Source organism: Siphateles boraxobius, unplaced genomic scaffold, assembly GCF_051911475.1.
Source record: "Siphateles boraxobius isolate OS27281-9 unplaced genomic scaffold, OSU_SipBor_1 20, whole genome shotgun sequence".
Lineage (NCBI taxonomy): Eukaryota > Metazoa > Chordata > Actinopteri > Cypriniformes > Leuciscidae > Siphateles > Siphateles boraxobius.
Window position 1 is genome coordinate 19,096,194 of NW_027508811.1, and position 17,110 is coordinate 19,113,303.

The 17,110-nt window shown below is 37.2% G+C and overlaps 1 protein-coding gene across 2 annotated transcripts; it reads right to left on the reverse strand.

Moving 5' to 3' along the window:
* Positions 1–8,467: 8,467 nt before the first annotated feature.
* Positions 8,468–13,600, reverse strand: emx2 (empty spiracles homeobox 2). Of its 2 annotated transcripts, XM_077237266.1 has the most exons (3): positions 12,720–13,589; positions 11,157–11,341; positions 8,468–9,702 (listed from the first exon to the last, which is right to left on the reverse strand). In XM_077237266.1, the coding sequence occupies exons 1-3, from the start codon at positions 13,108–13,110 to the stop codon at positions 9,535–9,537; spliced, it is 744 nt and encodes a 247-aa protein (XP_077093381.1). In that variant the 5' UTR covers positions 13,111–13,589; the 3' UTR covers positions 8,468–9,534. The 2 variants fall into 2 exon arrangements, with proteins under 2 accessions (XP_077093381.1, XP_077093382.1); XM_077237267.1 differs by lacking the exon at positions 11,157–11,341 and having other exon boundaries at positions 8,514–9,702; positions 12,720–13,600.
* Between the last annotated feature and the right edge of the window lie 3,510 nt (positions 13,601–17,110).

The following is a 17,110-nucleotide window of genomic DNA, read 5'->3' on the forward strand; positions in this document are numbered from 1 at the left end:
AGGATGGGGGTGGAGGCTCGTAGGAAGGAGAAACGAGTTGCGGTTTTTGCACCTTTTCTCCCCTTTCTGAACAATCTTTTCTCTCTCTCTCTCTCTCTCTCTCTCTCTCTCTCTCTCTCTCTCTCTCTCTCTCTCTCTCTCTCACTCTCTCCCTCTCTCTCTCCCTCTCCCCCCCTCTCTCTCTCTCTCTCTCTCTCTCTCCCTCTCTCACTCTTTCCTCTCTCCGAGAAAATGTTAAGACCTCAGTCAAGGATCTAATTAGATTCATGGTGAGAATCAGACACCTTTTAACTAGCCTCTGGAGTCCCTAAAAGGACAGCAAGTGACTGGGCAGGAAAGAAGAAGAGCTTCTCACAATCACACATGTACACACCACCTTTCACGTGTGAAGTGGCCCGGCTTTACTCTTTTCTCTCACTTAGATTAAAAAGTACCCTCTAGTGAACACAAACCGTAAGACTGAAAAGGTCCAATGCACTTAGTTCTAAATGTAGTTTTATTTAATATCAAATATAATTATCAGCTTGAAAATGCAATGTAATCCAAAAATGTGTTCATATTGCCCCAAAATATGGTTTACACAACAATGTTTGAGGATCCTTGATACTAAAAATAATACAATAATTATGTGAATAGTTTATATGATGATAGTAGAGGGAACTTTCCTTAGATAGAAAAGTGCATTATCTTAATCCTTCATGATTAGCCCCAAATACTATGAATTCATTATTTTATTTAGCAGTTTCTGCTCTTCTCTCAGTGCTCTGCTGTTGATGCATATCTAGTGGGCTTTCCTAAAATTGTGGGCTATCAAAACATTAAGGTCAAAATGTTGAAACTGTGGTCCTGGGTTTGTTTTTCAGGCTTTGCGCATAACTATCCATGGGTGCGTTTCCCGCCTAACGACGTAACTTGCATAGCTGTAGTAGTCACGACTTTTTCCCGTAACCGGTCGCACCTCGTTAGTCGTTTGAACCACGTTAGTTCAACAATATGACTGTGACGTCAGTAATAACTTCTGCTAAATTGGACTCGAGTCTTGATATAAGAACACACATACGCACTCAAATTGCTTGTAAGGTCTTGATATAAGAACACACACACACACACACACACACACACTCGAGATCGCAAATACTGTAAATATCATTATAGCTAATTTACCAATACATAAACAACATAAAGCCATTCATTTTTAATCACGTTAACATTCAGTATTTGAGGAAGACCTAGGGTAGGCTAGGCTACACTTTATCCGTAGCCTAATTGATGCGGTTCATTCGCGTGATTTTTTCCCCAAACCACTACAGTGGAAATCCCGCCCTGCAGCCGATTCTAAAGTTTTCATTGGTCATGTCAATCACTGTAATGATTGCCTACACCAAACACTGATCCCTAAAACAACCCGTCACTGTAACCTAAACCATGAAATCGGCTGCAGGGCGGGATTTCCGCTGAAGTGGTTTGGGGGGAAAAAATCACGCGGTTCATTCAGTCAGGAGCTTTCTTCGTCCACGTAGCCTATAGCCTAACGTATTTTTACGTAAAACATTTTTACTATAATTTTTCTCACATGCTGCTGTAACGAGCTTAGGGCTATAGGCTACTTCGTTGTTTTTGTTTCCTGTATTTTTACTTTATTTGATGTTTGATTTATCGCGGGTTTTCTCAGAATTCCCGTAAATGGCGCTGATTGTTGACACGCTAAAAATGCCTATAGGTTGAATATTTAAAAGGGATATTAAAGACATAAAAGGTACTTAATTTTAGCTTGCTTGTTGTGTCCAAGGGCATGATCTATTTAAGTCCAAATGTTATTTTATTAAGAAACTATGCTACTAACTACAGCCCGAGAGCTGTAGTTTCAACCACTTAAATTTGCGATGCTGTTTGCGAATGTTCGTAGGAAGTTGGAACTATGGTTTTTGGAAACGCCAAATCGTTCAACTATGTTAGTAACTACGGAATGCCAATAATGCTTTTGGGAAACACACTGCAGGTCCAGTTATTAGTTCTATTAATTATTCAGTTCAAAACAATATTCATAATCTACGCTACTTACCCAGACTGGAGTCATTCTTAGATAAGAATGTGAACAGAATTCCTCTAACCAAACGTTTGGATCTCGTGCACACTTCTCTCTGCTCCAATCTTTCCCACTAAATTCCATTTGCCAAACATGGATTATTAAAAATGTTTCCCCCCTTTAAGAACATTTTTCTTTTTGTTGCATGCAACTGCAACGTTTGGTCTATAAGCAACACACCAGTTAATATGGGACAGATTCCAGTTGGAATCAGAGATAGAGTCTTTGACTTTCAGAGGTTGGCACTGACAGTGAGTAATGTCAAGTGGTTTAGTGTCTTCTGTCTGCATGAGAAATGTCAAAGGATTGACATAAGTCCCAAACTGAAAATGAAATGAGTCTGTGAGAATTCCAGACCACCGTGTGTGTGTGTGTGTGTGTGTGTGTGTGTGTGTGTGTGTGTGTGTGTGTGTGTGTGTGTGTGTGTGTGTGTGTGTGTGTGTGTGTGTGTGTGTGTTTGTGTGTGTGTTCTTATATCAAGACATTTCAAGCAATTTGAGTGCGTATGTGTGTTCTTATATCAAGACCTTACAAGCAATTTGAGTGCACATAGACCAAGATACCAAACATTTTAGATAATACAGATCATGTTGGCCATATTGAAAAATAACTTTTTAAAACTGTCAAGACAGAAGGAAATGCATAATCGTATAACTTGAATGTCTAATTTAAGACATTGACTGAATCTAACTATTTTTTTTTGTGCTTGTGGTAACCTAATTTAATTTCAGCCTGAAGATGGGTTTAACATCAACCGCTCATTAATTGTCATAAATACATTATATTCTTCTATAGACAAAAACAAAACTGCAAATAAAATTGCCATTGCAATTGTTTTAGCTTAAAGATGGACAAAATTAGTTAGCCACAAAGTGTCTTAATCAAAACTGACCAATGTCTTTCAAAACACACAATGAATAGTGTTAGCATATAATTAACTTAGACAACATATGAGAGGAGTGACCACACAGAGGCAGTAGACGAGGCGAATCAATACGAACGGCAACACATGTGATTTGATATATTTAGTGAAGCCATTGTTTATTTTATTTAGTGAACGAATCGAGGATTTTCCAAACAGCGAGGCCTCAGAGATATTTTATCAGGTGTACAGTCCCCCAATGTGGAATACATTAGTACTTTAAAGGGAATGCCATTTTTAAATTATTATTAATATTATTGTTGTTTTTATATTATTATTATATCACAAAGTCTAAACTCAGAAACAAACTTTATCTTTGCACTTGCACGCTCGGCTTACTCCTCCGTAAAAGGCTCACATATAATTTAATTTGAGAGAGAAGCTAAATAAGCTGTATTGTCCGACACTAATGTGATACTTTCAAACGTCGTGCATTGCTTAGAAAATAGGCTATACGAAGGCAGTGTAGGCTACTTGGGACACATGCCATTGTTAATTTGGTTTCAATCATATAATATATGCGAGGTGGCCAGTCCACCAAGTGGCTCTGCAGGAGATCCAAGCTGCAAGCTGCCTGACAAACTAACCGACTTTTACTATGCATTTACAGCAGGCTACTGTTAAAATTCCGTTATTTATATACGCACTATTGGTAAGAGCGTATCATGCGTGCGCAATTTCGCTCGCTCACTCGCTTTGTATAGATGTCTTCGAACACCAAAATATGTAGAAGTGTGCTGTCTCTGAGATCAATCCATAGACCAATGGGGAGAGATTGTTTTAAAGCTTTTAAAGCTAGCTTTAGAGTTTAGTTCTGTTAAACGAATTCTGTCTTTTGTAAATCAGCCAGAGTTTGCAGGTGTTACAGTTGTCTCTACTTTTACTTTAAAAAAAATAATAATAATAAAAAAAACTTTTTCTTTCCAAGAAGCAGTATAGGCTAGTTTAAAGGTAGAACGCTAGTTGCACTTATAGGCTACACTTGATCTTTCGATTACGTTTACCAAAAGCATACAGTTGTCTCCAGCACCTAAAAACTTTATTAATAAATAAATTACTATCATAATTGCAAGGCCATAACACTTTACAAGAATAAAAAAAACACTTTTAATATAAATTTAGAAGTAATCTAAAAAGGGCTGTCAAAAATCCCCTTTAAAACAATGGTCCAGTCTGTGCATGCCACATGTCCAAATTTACATGACAGATGACAAGGCTTAACTTTATTGTCCTATCTTGATAAGAATAGTGATTTCATAAAAAATGACCCTTCAATTAGATTTTACCAATAACAAAGATAATTTGAGAAAGCTATTGCTATTTTCACTTGCTCTTCGTCCTCCTCCACCACATACGATGGCAGGCACATATTGGACGTTGGTGATTGACTGCAATTAGGCTGTAAATGCATTGGATCTGTTGGTGTCGACTAAAACAGCACAAATTAATAGCTGAAAAAAGTGCATGGTCCCTTAAAATGATTTGTTATATTTTATCACGTGCATTATCTCCACGCACGCAGTTGAGCTGTCCTGTATTTCTTACACTTTGTCTTAAAAAAAAAATCTTCCGAAAGCTCAAATCATTTATTCATTAGCCTATTGGATATTCAAAAAGTTTACTTTGATTATGTGCGATTTTGATGTTTGGCAATATTTTCACGCTAGCCTAGGTATATTGTAGGCTACTGGCGAAAGTCGCGGCCACCTTTACCTGACAGCTGTATGCTTTATGATCTAAAGAGCGTTTGAATTAGGGAAACCCAGTTTACGATGTAAACGTTTCCTGAGCGACTTAAATGTTTTCGTCCAGGATCATTTTCGTTTTCAACGTCACCATAAATAAAAATATGTTAATTTTACACAAATTTTACACAAATAGATATTTTACACAAATAGCTAAACATAAATGCATTTTGCCATTGCAAGACTAATGCATTCATCTAATAATCGTGCCAAAAATTTCCATTATATAGGCTATTAATAATAAGTCGACGCGTTGTAGCAATAGATTTTAACACGTTTTAGCGTAAATGAGATCCGACTTTTCAATTCGGATGGAAAACACGGAAAATGTAGGCCTAATGATGTTAATAAAATTGTCAACGAAATGACGCTTTGTGCCATTATAGGTGGCTACTGCAGGTGAAAGCCATAACAAAGCAAAGGTAAGCCCTGGATCTCACGCTGCGGGCTCGATAAAGTCTCAGCAGTGACACCGCTGTCACCCGTGTTTTACCTTTGATCCATTGATATTTGTGTGTTTAGTGGAGGGGCGGGGATTGAGCCTTCATGCAAGGGTTACAGGATTTGACAGCTGCCAAAAGATAAGTAGGCTACAATGCACTTGACCAAGGATACAAAAATGAAGGCCTGTACAATAAGGTTTAAATTCTCGCCGCACTTTCATTATCTTCATTTGTCTTTTAGAAGTTGTGCCTATTTCCTCAATAGGCCTAATTAACGGCGCAATTCACAGTCATTCTTAAATCGTTTTAAGAATGGAAACTCATAGGCCTCTTCTTCGTTAATAATAAAATAAGAAACTCTATCTAAGATGATGATATTTAATTTCTAACGTAAACTATTTTGAAGGGTGATTATTTTGTAATTGCTCATTAGTCTTGTATATTTATCGCTGTACCTTATGGCAAGGCCGCGGGAATTGTGCAGGGGGTTGATTCTCCCATTACAAGGATCAGTTTCAAAAGCAATTTGTGAAACTGGATAGATTGTGTTTGTCGTGACGTCACATTTCAGCCCATGCTTTAAATATCACCTCAAACCAACATTAGTGGCCAGTTGCAACTGGAATGCGGCCCTCGGCAAATCAACAACGAAACTAAAGCAAAAGCCTGCAAAATAACTTAAACGGTGCAGGACCTTTGATCAAAAGACATCTATTATGTTTTTATTTTTGTTGTTGTTGTTTGTTTGTTTTGTTTTGTTTTTGTCAACAGTCAATCAATTTGAAGTTGAACTGGAACGAAGGACATGCTAGGCTATACTGTATGGCTCCATCAATCTCCTTTAAATTGTCCAAGGGGCAATCTTACATCACTGTGGTGCAATACATTTATAAGTTGTTAGGTAGTATTTTTTTTTTAATCAAGGCATTAGGCCTACTTTATTTTGCACAGCAGCCCAGACCGTCCACCATACTGTAAAACTGCCTTTTAGTGGGATCAGCGGACGTAATTAAAGCTAGTAATTGCAGATTAGAGGTTTTGGGTCATTGGGGTTATTTGATAGGAGGCTGTTTTAAATGACGGGTAATTATTTAACATCTCTTATGGCGCAGGTTTTTCACCTGTTTAAAATCCAGACCTCAATATCAGAAACCACTGCAAGCAAGTTACACCAACTTTTTTTTTCTCACACTGTATGGTGAATCATGGCAATGGCCCTCTGTGATTGATCGTTTTCCCTCTGCACAAGCGTGGCGTTGTTGAACATTTAAGTTAATGTTGCTTCTGAAACAAGTTATCGCAGCACGGGGTAACTTAAGCGGGTCAGGAGGTTCTCAATACAGCGAGTCCCATGGCCCGTATGCTTGTTTAGAAAAGCAAATCGATTAATAGGCCAGCCTATACAAGGTCGAATTCATAGTCCACCGCTCACTTTTTGTGAATAATGACATTTCTGTGGGATTGTATCCCTCAAAAATATTTGAATTATTAATTTAAACACATGAGTTGATTTTGAATAATTAGTTCGACACATAATCGAATTAAACACGTTGCCTATGCTTTGAAAACTGGCTTAGAATAGAATGCATTGAGTATAGCCTCGGCTCTCTAATGACCTTATTTTACTCTTTATTTTGCACGCTGAGACTTTAAAATTAATTTAGTCTTCTCAACTCAAATACGTTAACAAATAATAAAAAGTTTCTAAGCCTGTCCAGTTTAGTGAAATATAATTTCCCTCCTTTAAATCCAGCTAATTGTCCACCATTAAATGCAAAGCACCAGTCGCATTTAAATCGGCAATGCAAAATTAATAAAGGGGAGCAAGCGGTAACGAGGGGGTGTCCTGTCTTTTGAGGCACAACGGAGGGAGAAAGTGCGCCAAATTTGTTTGCAGCGGATCAAGGCTCACCGCCTTCACTGCACTTTCTTTATCTTAATTCCAACTTGAAAAGATATAATTATCTAGTTTGAACAGGGCTGCTATCAAATCCTTCTTTAGGCAGGGTAGGGAACAGCTCGAGTGGATTGTGGGCTCTGAGCCGCTCGGTGTTGCCCGAGATAGGAGTAATGAAGTTGTGGAGTCCGGAGATACAAAGGGCATTAACCTCATTAGCATGAAACCTTTTCTTCTAACTATTGTGGGACCCTTTCAGCCTTCTAATCCCTCTATTTCAAAGCTGGGTTTGTAATAAAGCTTTTAGGGGTTTTTCAAAGCTAATAGTATTCTCCGCCGATTTTTTTTTATTACCGTTATAGACCACAGACTGTTCAAAAATCCCCTTATAGGATGTATATGTATAGACCTCTGAAAATTTTAACCTTTATCAAACTACAATTAAAAGTTTTGAGGACACGAAACTTGGATAACACGAAAACGCTCAGCAATTGTCTTTGTGTGTATTTCGGAAAATTTTGTCACGTATAGGCTATTAGTATTTTTATGCAATTTTACTAATAAAAAGTCGATTATTGGGGGATATTGTATTTTTTAAATGGATGCAAAATACAAGGTAATTGATGCATTGAGGTGTCAATTAATATTAGCTTTCTATAGCCTGTTATTCATATACGAAGAAAAAAACAGGAACTGAAAACGAAGGCTAGATACATTCCATCCGTTGCTGCCGACAAGATTTTAAACAAAGCCCCTATTTTGCGGCACATTGCAAACCTTCTCTTATCGCACTGTGAGAGGTAGTCAGATTGTACTAAATTATGTCCAACCAGGCCCCATTGGATCCACGGATTAACAGATTAAAGTGGAGCACTGGGCAATGCATCCCCTTTCCCCCACATATTACTCGTATTATAATTGCCTAAACTGATTTGCACTTTCACAAAAGCTCTCAGGACTCTTTGTAGCTTGAACAGACCAGACGCTGCTCGTCTACCAATGGAAATAAAACTGGTTAATGCCAGTCTATCAGACTGGGCGGCAAATGAGGCAAGAAAAAAACAAGCACTTCGCTCTGGAAAAACCGAGCTCAAGACCGTTGTTAGCATTCTATTTGTGTTACATTTTAACCAGTCCGTTTCCCCGTTACGTACTTTATATGCTCAGATCAATTACGCAGCTAGTGGAATATTCCATTGATAACTCCATTGAAAAGTGATAACTTGCTTGTTTGTCCTAAATGACAATGACACCAAGGGACAGAATCAAAAGAAGAGAACTGTCAGTGCAACCCATTCAATACTGTCCTATTATATTTTTCCAAAACAGATATAATACAATGTATCCTAAACCATTTACTATACAGGGCAAACGTTTCATTTTGGCCTCTTTTGTAAAAACAAAAAGGCTTTAATTTTATTCTGAGCAACATATTGATAAAACTTTATTGACAAAATATTGACAATTACATACTTCTTGGAAGTATACTTTGTGTTAAAATTGTAGCAAACTTAACACAAACACAAAATTATTTACATTCTTGTAAAAGACGATTTAACATAAACATTAGCTTTTAGTATCTCTATACATGGAATACGCTCAGTGCTTGAAGTTTTGCTGCCTAGGCGGCCGTCAATTCTTGCATTCATCCTTCGAGGCAACTCTTTAGAGGAGGGGCGAGTCCCGATCATATATAGTCGCACCAAGATTACGGAGTCATGGTAAAGCTTACATTTTTAAGGAATGTCATGGAGAATTTTACTATTGTATGTGGTAAACTTTTTTTATATAATCTGGTTTTAAATTTGTTTTACTCCTTAAAAACACTATAACGCAGCACTGCTACTTCATATTGTTTTCACAATCACTTTAACACGAGAATCATAAATTCAAAGACTGCACACTGATGTAAAAAAAATGAAGAAGCACACAACATTTCTCAGATTAAAAAATCGAATCAAAACAAATTTACTTCGAAAAAGGTCAAATTAATTAACCTACCAAAAATCCATTGCTCTACCATGCAATTCAAGTTTTACAAAAACAGCGGTATATTTTGGTATCTTGATGGGGAAGGTTCACGTCTTGAAAAAATAAAACGAGAGGAAAAAAACCCCTCAGAAGTGCAAATGACCTATGCGCATTTGAGCTATTTGTAATAGTGGTGATGAGGTGGTGCGGGTAGTGTGGTGATGGGGGCGGGGGGGCTGCATGTAATACCTGTCAATCACCTTGCCTTGGCAACGTGAAAATTATTGACAGTTCCCTTGTAGTGACAGCAGTGCCACCAACAGGATCTCTCACCCTCAAGCTGCCGATCTCGAAGAATCGAAATGTGATATTGGCTTTACCCTCTCTCTCATTCAGTCAGTACACAGCATCCTTATCCGTGACATCCTTCAAACCACGCCGCTGTCCCGCGTTCGAACAGTTCAAGTCTTTTAATCGTCTGAGGTGACGTCAATTTCCTCAGGGCTTCCTTGTTTTGTGGCCATTCTCCATCGGTTTATGTGATGAGTTCCTTTCTTTTTCTGTTGTGAATCCGACCCTTCTTCCTCCAGTTTCTGACGCTTGAACTTCGTTCTTCGATTCTGAAACCAAACTTTTACCTGGGGCGAGAGAAAAAAAGAAAAAAGAAAATAATCAGCGTAAAATACAACAGCTTTTCGCTGGTCTCTGAATAAAAACAATTAAACAAAGAGAGTTGGCCTGACAGAAAGTATCACTAACGTGCCTTAAGAATAACTAGGTCTAGACGTACAAAGAACTGCCAGGTATCTCACAGTCAATCTAGTCGCGAGAGCATTGGTCGACTTTCATTTAGTGTCTTCGGTCTGAATAAATTAAAGCAACATAAAGAATTTAAATGAGGTAGCCTATTAAATACAATATTACTGCTATGTGAGGATGAGACTTAGGCATGGCTTTCCTTTTAAAGTGCACCTGACCTGTTTACTAACGACAGGTTGAATCCTCAATATCATTCCCTGCTGCTATACTTCAAACTCAAACTTAACTGATGAGAGGAAATGGACTCCGTATAGCCTACAATAGAAGCAGCATGTGAGTGTACAGAATAGTGTGTGATACCAGTGAAACTTCACCGTAACTGTCGCTTTTTATCACGGATATGTTAGCTGGTCTATTTACAATTCACCCCCTCATTATACATCCTAGTAAACCTTTTCTATTAGCATAAAGTTCAGTCTTTCCCTTAATTCATCATCTTTATCATTCATATCATCCGTAAAGCTCACAGCTGACAACTTGGCAAGTGAGGCACATTTAATGTGCATTCAGTGAGCTAATTGAAGCATTGAAGTGGCTCGTAGTCCATTTCTCTCTCTTGCTCTTCAGAAAAGGCGCCGTTTAGAAAAGGGCCGGTGCTGTCACTGCGACAATAGACTCCGACCGGGCCACTGAACGATACGCGCAAACACGATCTTAAATATGGTTAGGAAAATTCATAGAATCCGCCTCATTCTTTTAAGTGTCCATTTAAAACGGTTAACTGGTTAAATGCCAAACATTTCCCACAAGAGCCCTCTGCCTTAATCGGAATCTTTGAACCTCACCAAAACAGGGGTGAATTCGAAATGGTGGATTTAACTCACTCCAGATCATTCATCTTTAAGAACAATGCTTAGCTCTTTCTGTATGTGGTTGCCAACAAAACGCTAAACAAAACAACAGCATTTGCTGAATTCAAAATCTGTACAAATAGGTTAATAAATATATAGTGGGCTATATGGCCACTTATGACAATACTCATTGCGACATGTAAATATGCTGGCAAAGAGAACGACTTAAACTTAAAAAATATTTAGGCCTAAATAAATAAAAAATTCAAATTTAAAAGCTTTAATTGTTAATTACATTATTCAGAATTGCATTTTTGTGACTTAAACATTGCATATATGATTACATTTTAAGTAGCCTATAACCATAATATGTAGCCGTTTCTAGGACGAGCCTATTGATTTCAGTTGTAATTTAGGCCGTATTATATGCACAGCACCATGCGCACTTCCGCGCTAATGAAGACAGGAAAACATCTTCTTACCTGAGTTTCTGTGAGGCTAAGGCTGTGAGCGAGCTGTTTTCGTTCCGCACCGACGACGTAATGATTTTTTTCGAAAGCATGTTCAAGCCGTAGTAGCTGTGATGGTGAAAAGGCTGTACGAATCCTTTTGGGCTTTCTTGCCAGTGCATTGTGCAATAGGAAGCTTTCCGGACTCGTTTCGTTTCCTGTAATGAAAATGATGATAATCAAAACCCATATAGTCTCCCATTACATTAGCATTAATTTTCGATATAATTGTTAGATTATAGCCTACATTCATTCTGTTCTCATGAATGAATTGCCTACTATAGGGCCTGAAGTTTTAAAACATTATATAAAATGCAACATCTTCCTAAAAATATAGCCTGCAATAATATTAAAATTGTCCGGTCACCTCAAATGAAAATAAGCATGAGTTTTTTTCTGATGTTATCGGCACATAGTGCTAATGTTTTCAGTGGCTAATTAAAGTTTTGTTGCAAATTAATGACAAATAACAAAATAATGTAAATTTACCGTTAATCATTCAAAATATAATGCTCACAATATTATTTTCCAACACTTGAAAATTAAACAAACGGAAATATAGGCTACGACTGTTTTTATTTTAGAACTGAAACATTCTCGAACTAATTCAATTGCCTTAAGTATCTTGAACAGTGGTAAATAAAGAATTCCATACGAGTGTTTTGGTCAAAGCTGGGATGACAAATGTTCCCCAATATTTAATATTACAGAAGTAAAATAAAAGAGTTAGACTTTTGCTATAACATGTATATGTAGCTAATTTTAGTATGGTATGTAGCCTATTAATACGATAGTAGCCTATCACACGTATTAACGTTTAATAATATTAACGTTAATTTTTAACGGAACAGTTATACAACATTTAGGAACCAAACCAGCACTTTTAGATAAAGGCGAAATTATAATTTACTAGAAGAAAAAAATAAAAAATAAAACAAAACAGTCAAACGGAAAATATAGGCTAGCCTACTTCTGTTCTATTCATAAAATAATGTGTAGCTCTTAAGGTTTTTTTTCATAGTGATATGAATGCGTATTATTTGTGATATATAAATGTTTCACATATTCAACTGCATTCGATGTTTTATCATATTAATTAATTTTAAAGAATTTAAGCCATTTAGGCTACTATAAAATAAATAGGCTATTTAAACATGTTAAAATAATTACTTAATTACTTTTTAATTACTAAAATATCAAATAGAGCCTACGAAAGTTAAAAATACTTTACTTGTGAGTTTTGAACCAGCTTCGTATATAGTAATAAAGCCGGGTTCCTTTCTTCCAGAAATGTACTGAGAACCGTTGTAATGCCAGACTTTACTCCACAACATTATCCAAATATTTCGATACAATAAAATGGTTATAATTTTTTTTCGATAGCATTAATTTTAAGATTTCTAATATATAGCACACAAGTGACATTTGGCTAATTATCAATGAAAAACCGCCGTGTCCTTGGGCCGTGTGGCCTTTTTTTCTCTCTGGACAAATGGTCAAAATAATTGGCGAATAAAATATTTTTTAGGAACTTACCTTGAAATCTGTGACCCAAGTATCTATATCTATGTATCAACCACGGGTAAAAAGTTGAAGGGTCCCTTTGCTGGCTTGCGAAAAGAGGGTGCGGACTGTGCGAGGACGACAGTGGGTGAGCAGCCAAAGCATGAGGAGGAGGTACTGAATGGACTGGGACGGCGGAGTTTTGAGGATGTGAAACAGCCTCTGCGAACACCAAGTCCGGGTTTGAGTAGACGCCCCTGCCGCTGGAATGAAAGCCGTTTAAAAATGGATTCATCTGGCTTGAGTTTGCATAGCTGAGCGCCGCTGGTCGTATGGGCTCCTCGGATCTCGACGCTGGCAAAGGATTATCCTTCGCTACCAAAGACTCTATGGTAAAACACCTCTTCGGTGTAGGTTGAAACATGGTTCACCAGGCAGGATTCCCCAGTTTAAGTGAAAACGGCACACGCGTTAGCACTAAAAAATACTCCACACCCAAGACCAAAGTTTTGTCAGCAAGAGACAAGTTAGTGGCAGCTAAAGAAAGGGTAAAAAAAATCTTTCGAAAGCACACAGCTCAACACATCGTGAGAGAGGTGGCCGACTTCTCCAGACAATCCATGAATGTGATCGGTTCCTCACCAGTTGTGCTAGCGATTTGTTAGTTCATGAGCCTAATTAGCTCTGGAGTCACATAAACAGTTTCCTCTGAAGCCTGTAATGGCTTGGTGATTGGTCGCTGCCGCTCGCCTTAAGGTTGAGGGAAGAGTCTTTAAGTGCGTCAATACTGAACGAGCACGGAGAGGCGGATTCAAGCAAAACGGAACGGATTCGCCCAGAAACAGAGCTGTGGAGCAATTTACATACGCAGCTGATCCCATTGAAAGACTCAAGGTACTTCAGCATGTATTTGTGTTGCACACGGGGCATAACGATGCTTTTACACTCGCTGTGCCTCAGTACTTAATCAGTACACGTTTAGATACATAACACATTTGTACACTGATTTGCAGCCTACTTGACTACAAAATTATCAATGCGAAGCGTCGTTAAAACAAACGACTGTAATCAATGCAATTCTGTCAGAAAAGAATCAGTTCAAATGACAATCTCTGCGTAGCCTATAGCCTATATCAAACTTTTGACGGTTCTACTTTTCTGTCAGTTCGGTGGTCCTGTCTTGCCCACCTCTGTATTATCTCCGCGTTTTCATTTTCTCCAAAGGGTTTGTGATTAGTTTAGGGATGAGAGACTCTCTTTCTCTATTGGCCAAGAGACAAGGATGAGGCTTATTAGACACAGACAATATTTTCAGCCCTGTTTGTTTGTCGTATGACTACAAGAGTCCATTACCCTCTAACTACTCATTAAATTAGCTGAGTTCAATCCCATTATGGGTTACTAATGTGCATTCTGCATCTCGAAAGTTCAGGTATGCACAGTTGACAACGCGGTATCTCTTGGGTTTAGAGTCTGTTTTGCAGGGTGTGAGGTAGTTCGGTGATATCTTAATAATGTTTTATTATTTTTACTTTACATAATCCCATACAGCGCTACAATATCTTAACATAATTTGCTTAGCAAATTAAGGGAAATTTAGGCCATATTAGTAACTAAAAATTTTAGCACAAATTCTACATCTCAATTTATACCGTTATATAGGTTAAAACGGTAAAATAAATAAATAAAAAGCTATTATTCTGAATTCGTCCATTTTTAAAAACTCGCGTTTGATGTAGGTTAATTTTTACAAGTGTGTTTTATGGCACGGACGGCAGTGAGCCCAGTGTGCAATGTGGGAATGAAATATTAGCCTAAATATTTACTAAATACTAAAAGTCGTAGTTAACTTTATTAATTTTGCCTATTGCTCTCAACACCCCACATTTGTTAAAATAAATGAACCAATTATCAGCTATTGGTGTAACGTACGGACGCAGCATGACAATGGAAAGTGGTAGGCCTACACGATTCATATGCTGCAAAAAATGGAGGAATTCTTCCTAGAATTATCATCTTTCCCTTTAGCTTTTAGGCTTGTGTTAACGCAAAGTGAGTTTATAGAGCAGTTTAGTTTAGATGATGATGATATTATTTTTTATTAGTATTATTAGGCTAAATCTGAATATAAATGCCTAGGCTATAGCCTTTTTTATTATTATGTCGGTCTATAATTTTGCTTGCGTTTAATTTATTAAATAGGCTATAGGCCTACTGTTGTCGGCGTGTCGGATTCAAAAATAAACTTTTTTTTTCTGATCCTTGCTCAAATATTCAAGTTCTTGATTTTTGTAAGAATCCCGATTCTACCTGCGTAGAGCAGACAGATATCAACAATATCAATTCAACATTTAAATCGTACAAGGCTATTTTTGTAGCATGAGTTATGGTCACTCATAGTTTTTGCCTGCTCTTCCGTGCAGTAAATGTTCTTGGGCTATTTGCTATGGCACTTTTTGACTCCAAACAGCGGATAAGCCTTAGCTATAGGCTACATTTTCTTTAACTTCTATTTCCTCGGCCACACATAAATAAGACGCTATACATTTCGATTTTTATTATGAATGTATCGTTTGCTGATGTAAATAGGCTAAAGCACAAACGTTTGGAGAAAAACGGCAAACTAAATTGTGACTAATTTTTTACACCTCTTTCTTTTGTGGATTTGCTAAATGAGGCATATAGTGGCTTTTAAACTCGATTTGGATATTTTGCATTATAATTTCAGCTTTGCACAAAGGAAAAAAGAGAAATGTGCTGTAAATGAGGATCTGCTGCTCTTCGATCTGGCACTGTGTAGGCTAAGTGTAAGCATAGTGCGACACCAACTGGTAGCTAAATGCACTTTCCGACATTACTTGGACGTAGGCTTCACAGTCCGTCGCATCAATGGGAAGCAGTTTTACTCTCTCGCTTGTCTACATTTCTAAATGAGTTTTTTCCATGAAAATTACTCTCCACTACATTTTTCGTTAGCCCATGTTTACAACACTTTTCGATGAGTTTCAACGACATCGAAAGTCTTTCTTCATCATCGTCCATTACCACCTGCAGTTAGTGATATTTTTAAAAGCCTAGTTCTACCGGTCTCCCGTGGACAAAGAACGACAAGCTCATGACAGGCTTTGACTGTATGACATGAAACCATTAAAATCCCGAAATTAAATTAACTTGAAATCAACACAGAATTTGTATAGGCTTTGCGGGCCTAAAAAACGTAAATAAATCGCATACAATCATGTTAATACAACATGCATAATATTATTATTATTATTATTATAATTAATAGTAGCCTATAAGGTCCTGACTGTTTTATGCTTTTGTGTTTATTAATATAACTTATTATTATTTAGAAAAATAATAATAACAGTATCCCTAAATGATTGTCAGCTGGTTAACTTCAGGTCTCTCCATTTAGTCTACTCATGTTTACGTCAGTTCAATTGATCTTGAACTCTGTCGAAAGGAGGCAAATATTTATCGGCTCAAAAGAATAATTTGTTCCCATTGTAATAGGCCTATCGTTCATTTGTATATAGGCTACTATCAAAAACAGACCAATATCAGCACATCGTTTTAGTCTCCAAAACCTAGTACTTTTTCTTCTGTAAGTAGGCCTATAGCCTAAAGAAAAATGTTAAAAAGTTGCCGGTGATGTAGAGCTAATCAAAAGACAAAAGCGCATTGAGCTTTATTCGACAATTTATTGGATCCATCCTTCAAAAATGTGCCGGATACGCAATAATTATGTGGATTGCTTTTGAAAAGATGTTATGAAATGTAACTGACGCCCATGAACAGCTTTTCGAAGAGCATTGCAATACAAATGTCAGCTGAATTATGTTATATCGTCAAACTGCAGGCTTCACAATCATGTATTCAGTGTGCAAGACCTATCAATTCCAATTCAAGAATTACCTCAGAGCTGTTCCTTTCACTCCACGCATAACTTAAGCACAGTTCTATCGAAAGGAATTATTCTGGCATGAATCTTTCCATAGGTAAGCATTTTTTGACAAAATATTAGTCTACTCAGGTTTTTCTAATGATTTGCATTTTGAATTCAAGAATTTTATTCACACTTAAAGCGCATTAAATATAGCCTAATTGTAATGGGCCAAAAGCAAATTAATTCAGAAATTGTAGCCAATAGCCTACTTGTTGCCATAAATTTATATTTATCAACATAGTTCCTTAATTCTATTGAGTATAGGCATGCACACATAACACGTTTGTCTGAATGATAAAAACAACATGAAATTCACTTGCCATAACTTAAACACGCACATTGAGTCTATACGAAATATTATGCTATTTGATCACCTGTTTTAGTCATTTTCATAGGAACGCCAAACTAGATGAAGCATAGCATTGATCAGTTTGAATCTTACAAAAGTCACGTGTAAAATACACATAGCCTGCAA

Bases quoted from the DNA above. Each gene is read 5' to 3' on its own strand.
- emx2 (XM_077237266.1), bottom strand. From the start codon at position 13,110: ATGTTTCAACCTACACCGAAGAGGTGTTTTACCATAGAGTCTTTGGTA. The intron at 11,342-12,719 runs GTAAGTTCCTAA...TTTTCATTACAG, and splicing joins CTTGGGTCACAGATTTCAAG to GAAACGAAACGAGTCCGGAA. The intron at 9,703-11,156 runs GTAAGAAGATGT...CTCTCGCCCCAG, and splicing joins TTAGCCTCACAGAAACTCAG to GTAAAAGTTTGGTTTCAGAA.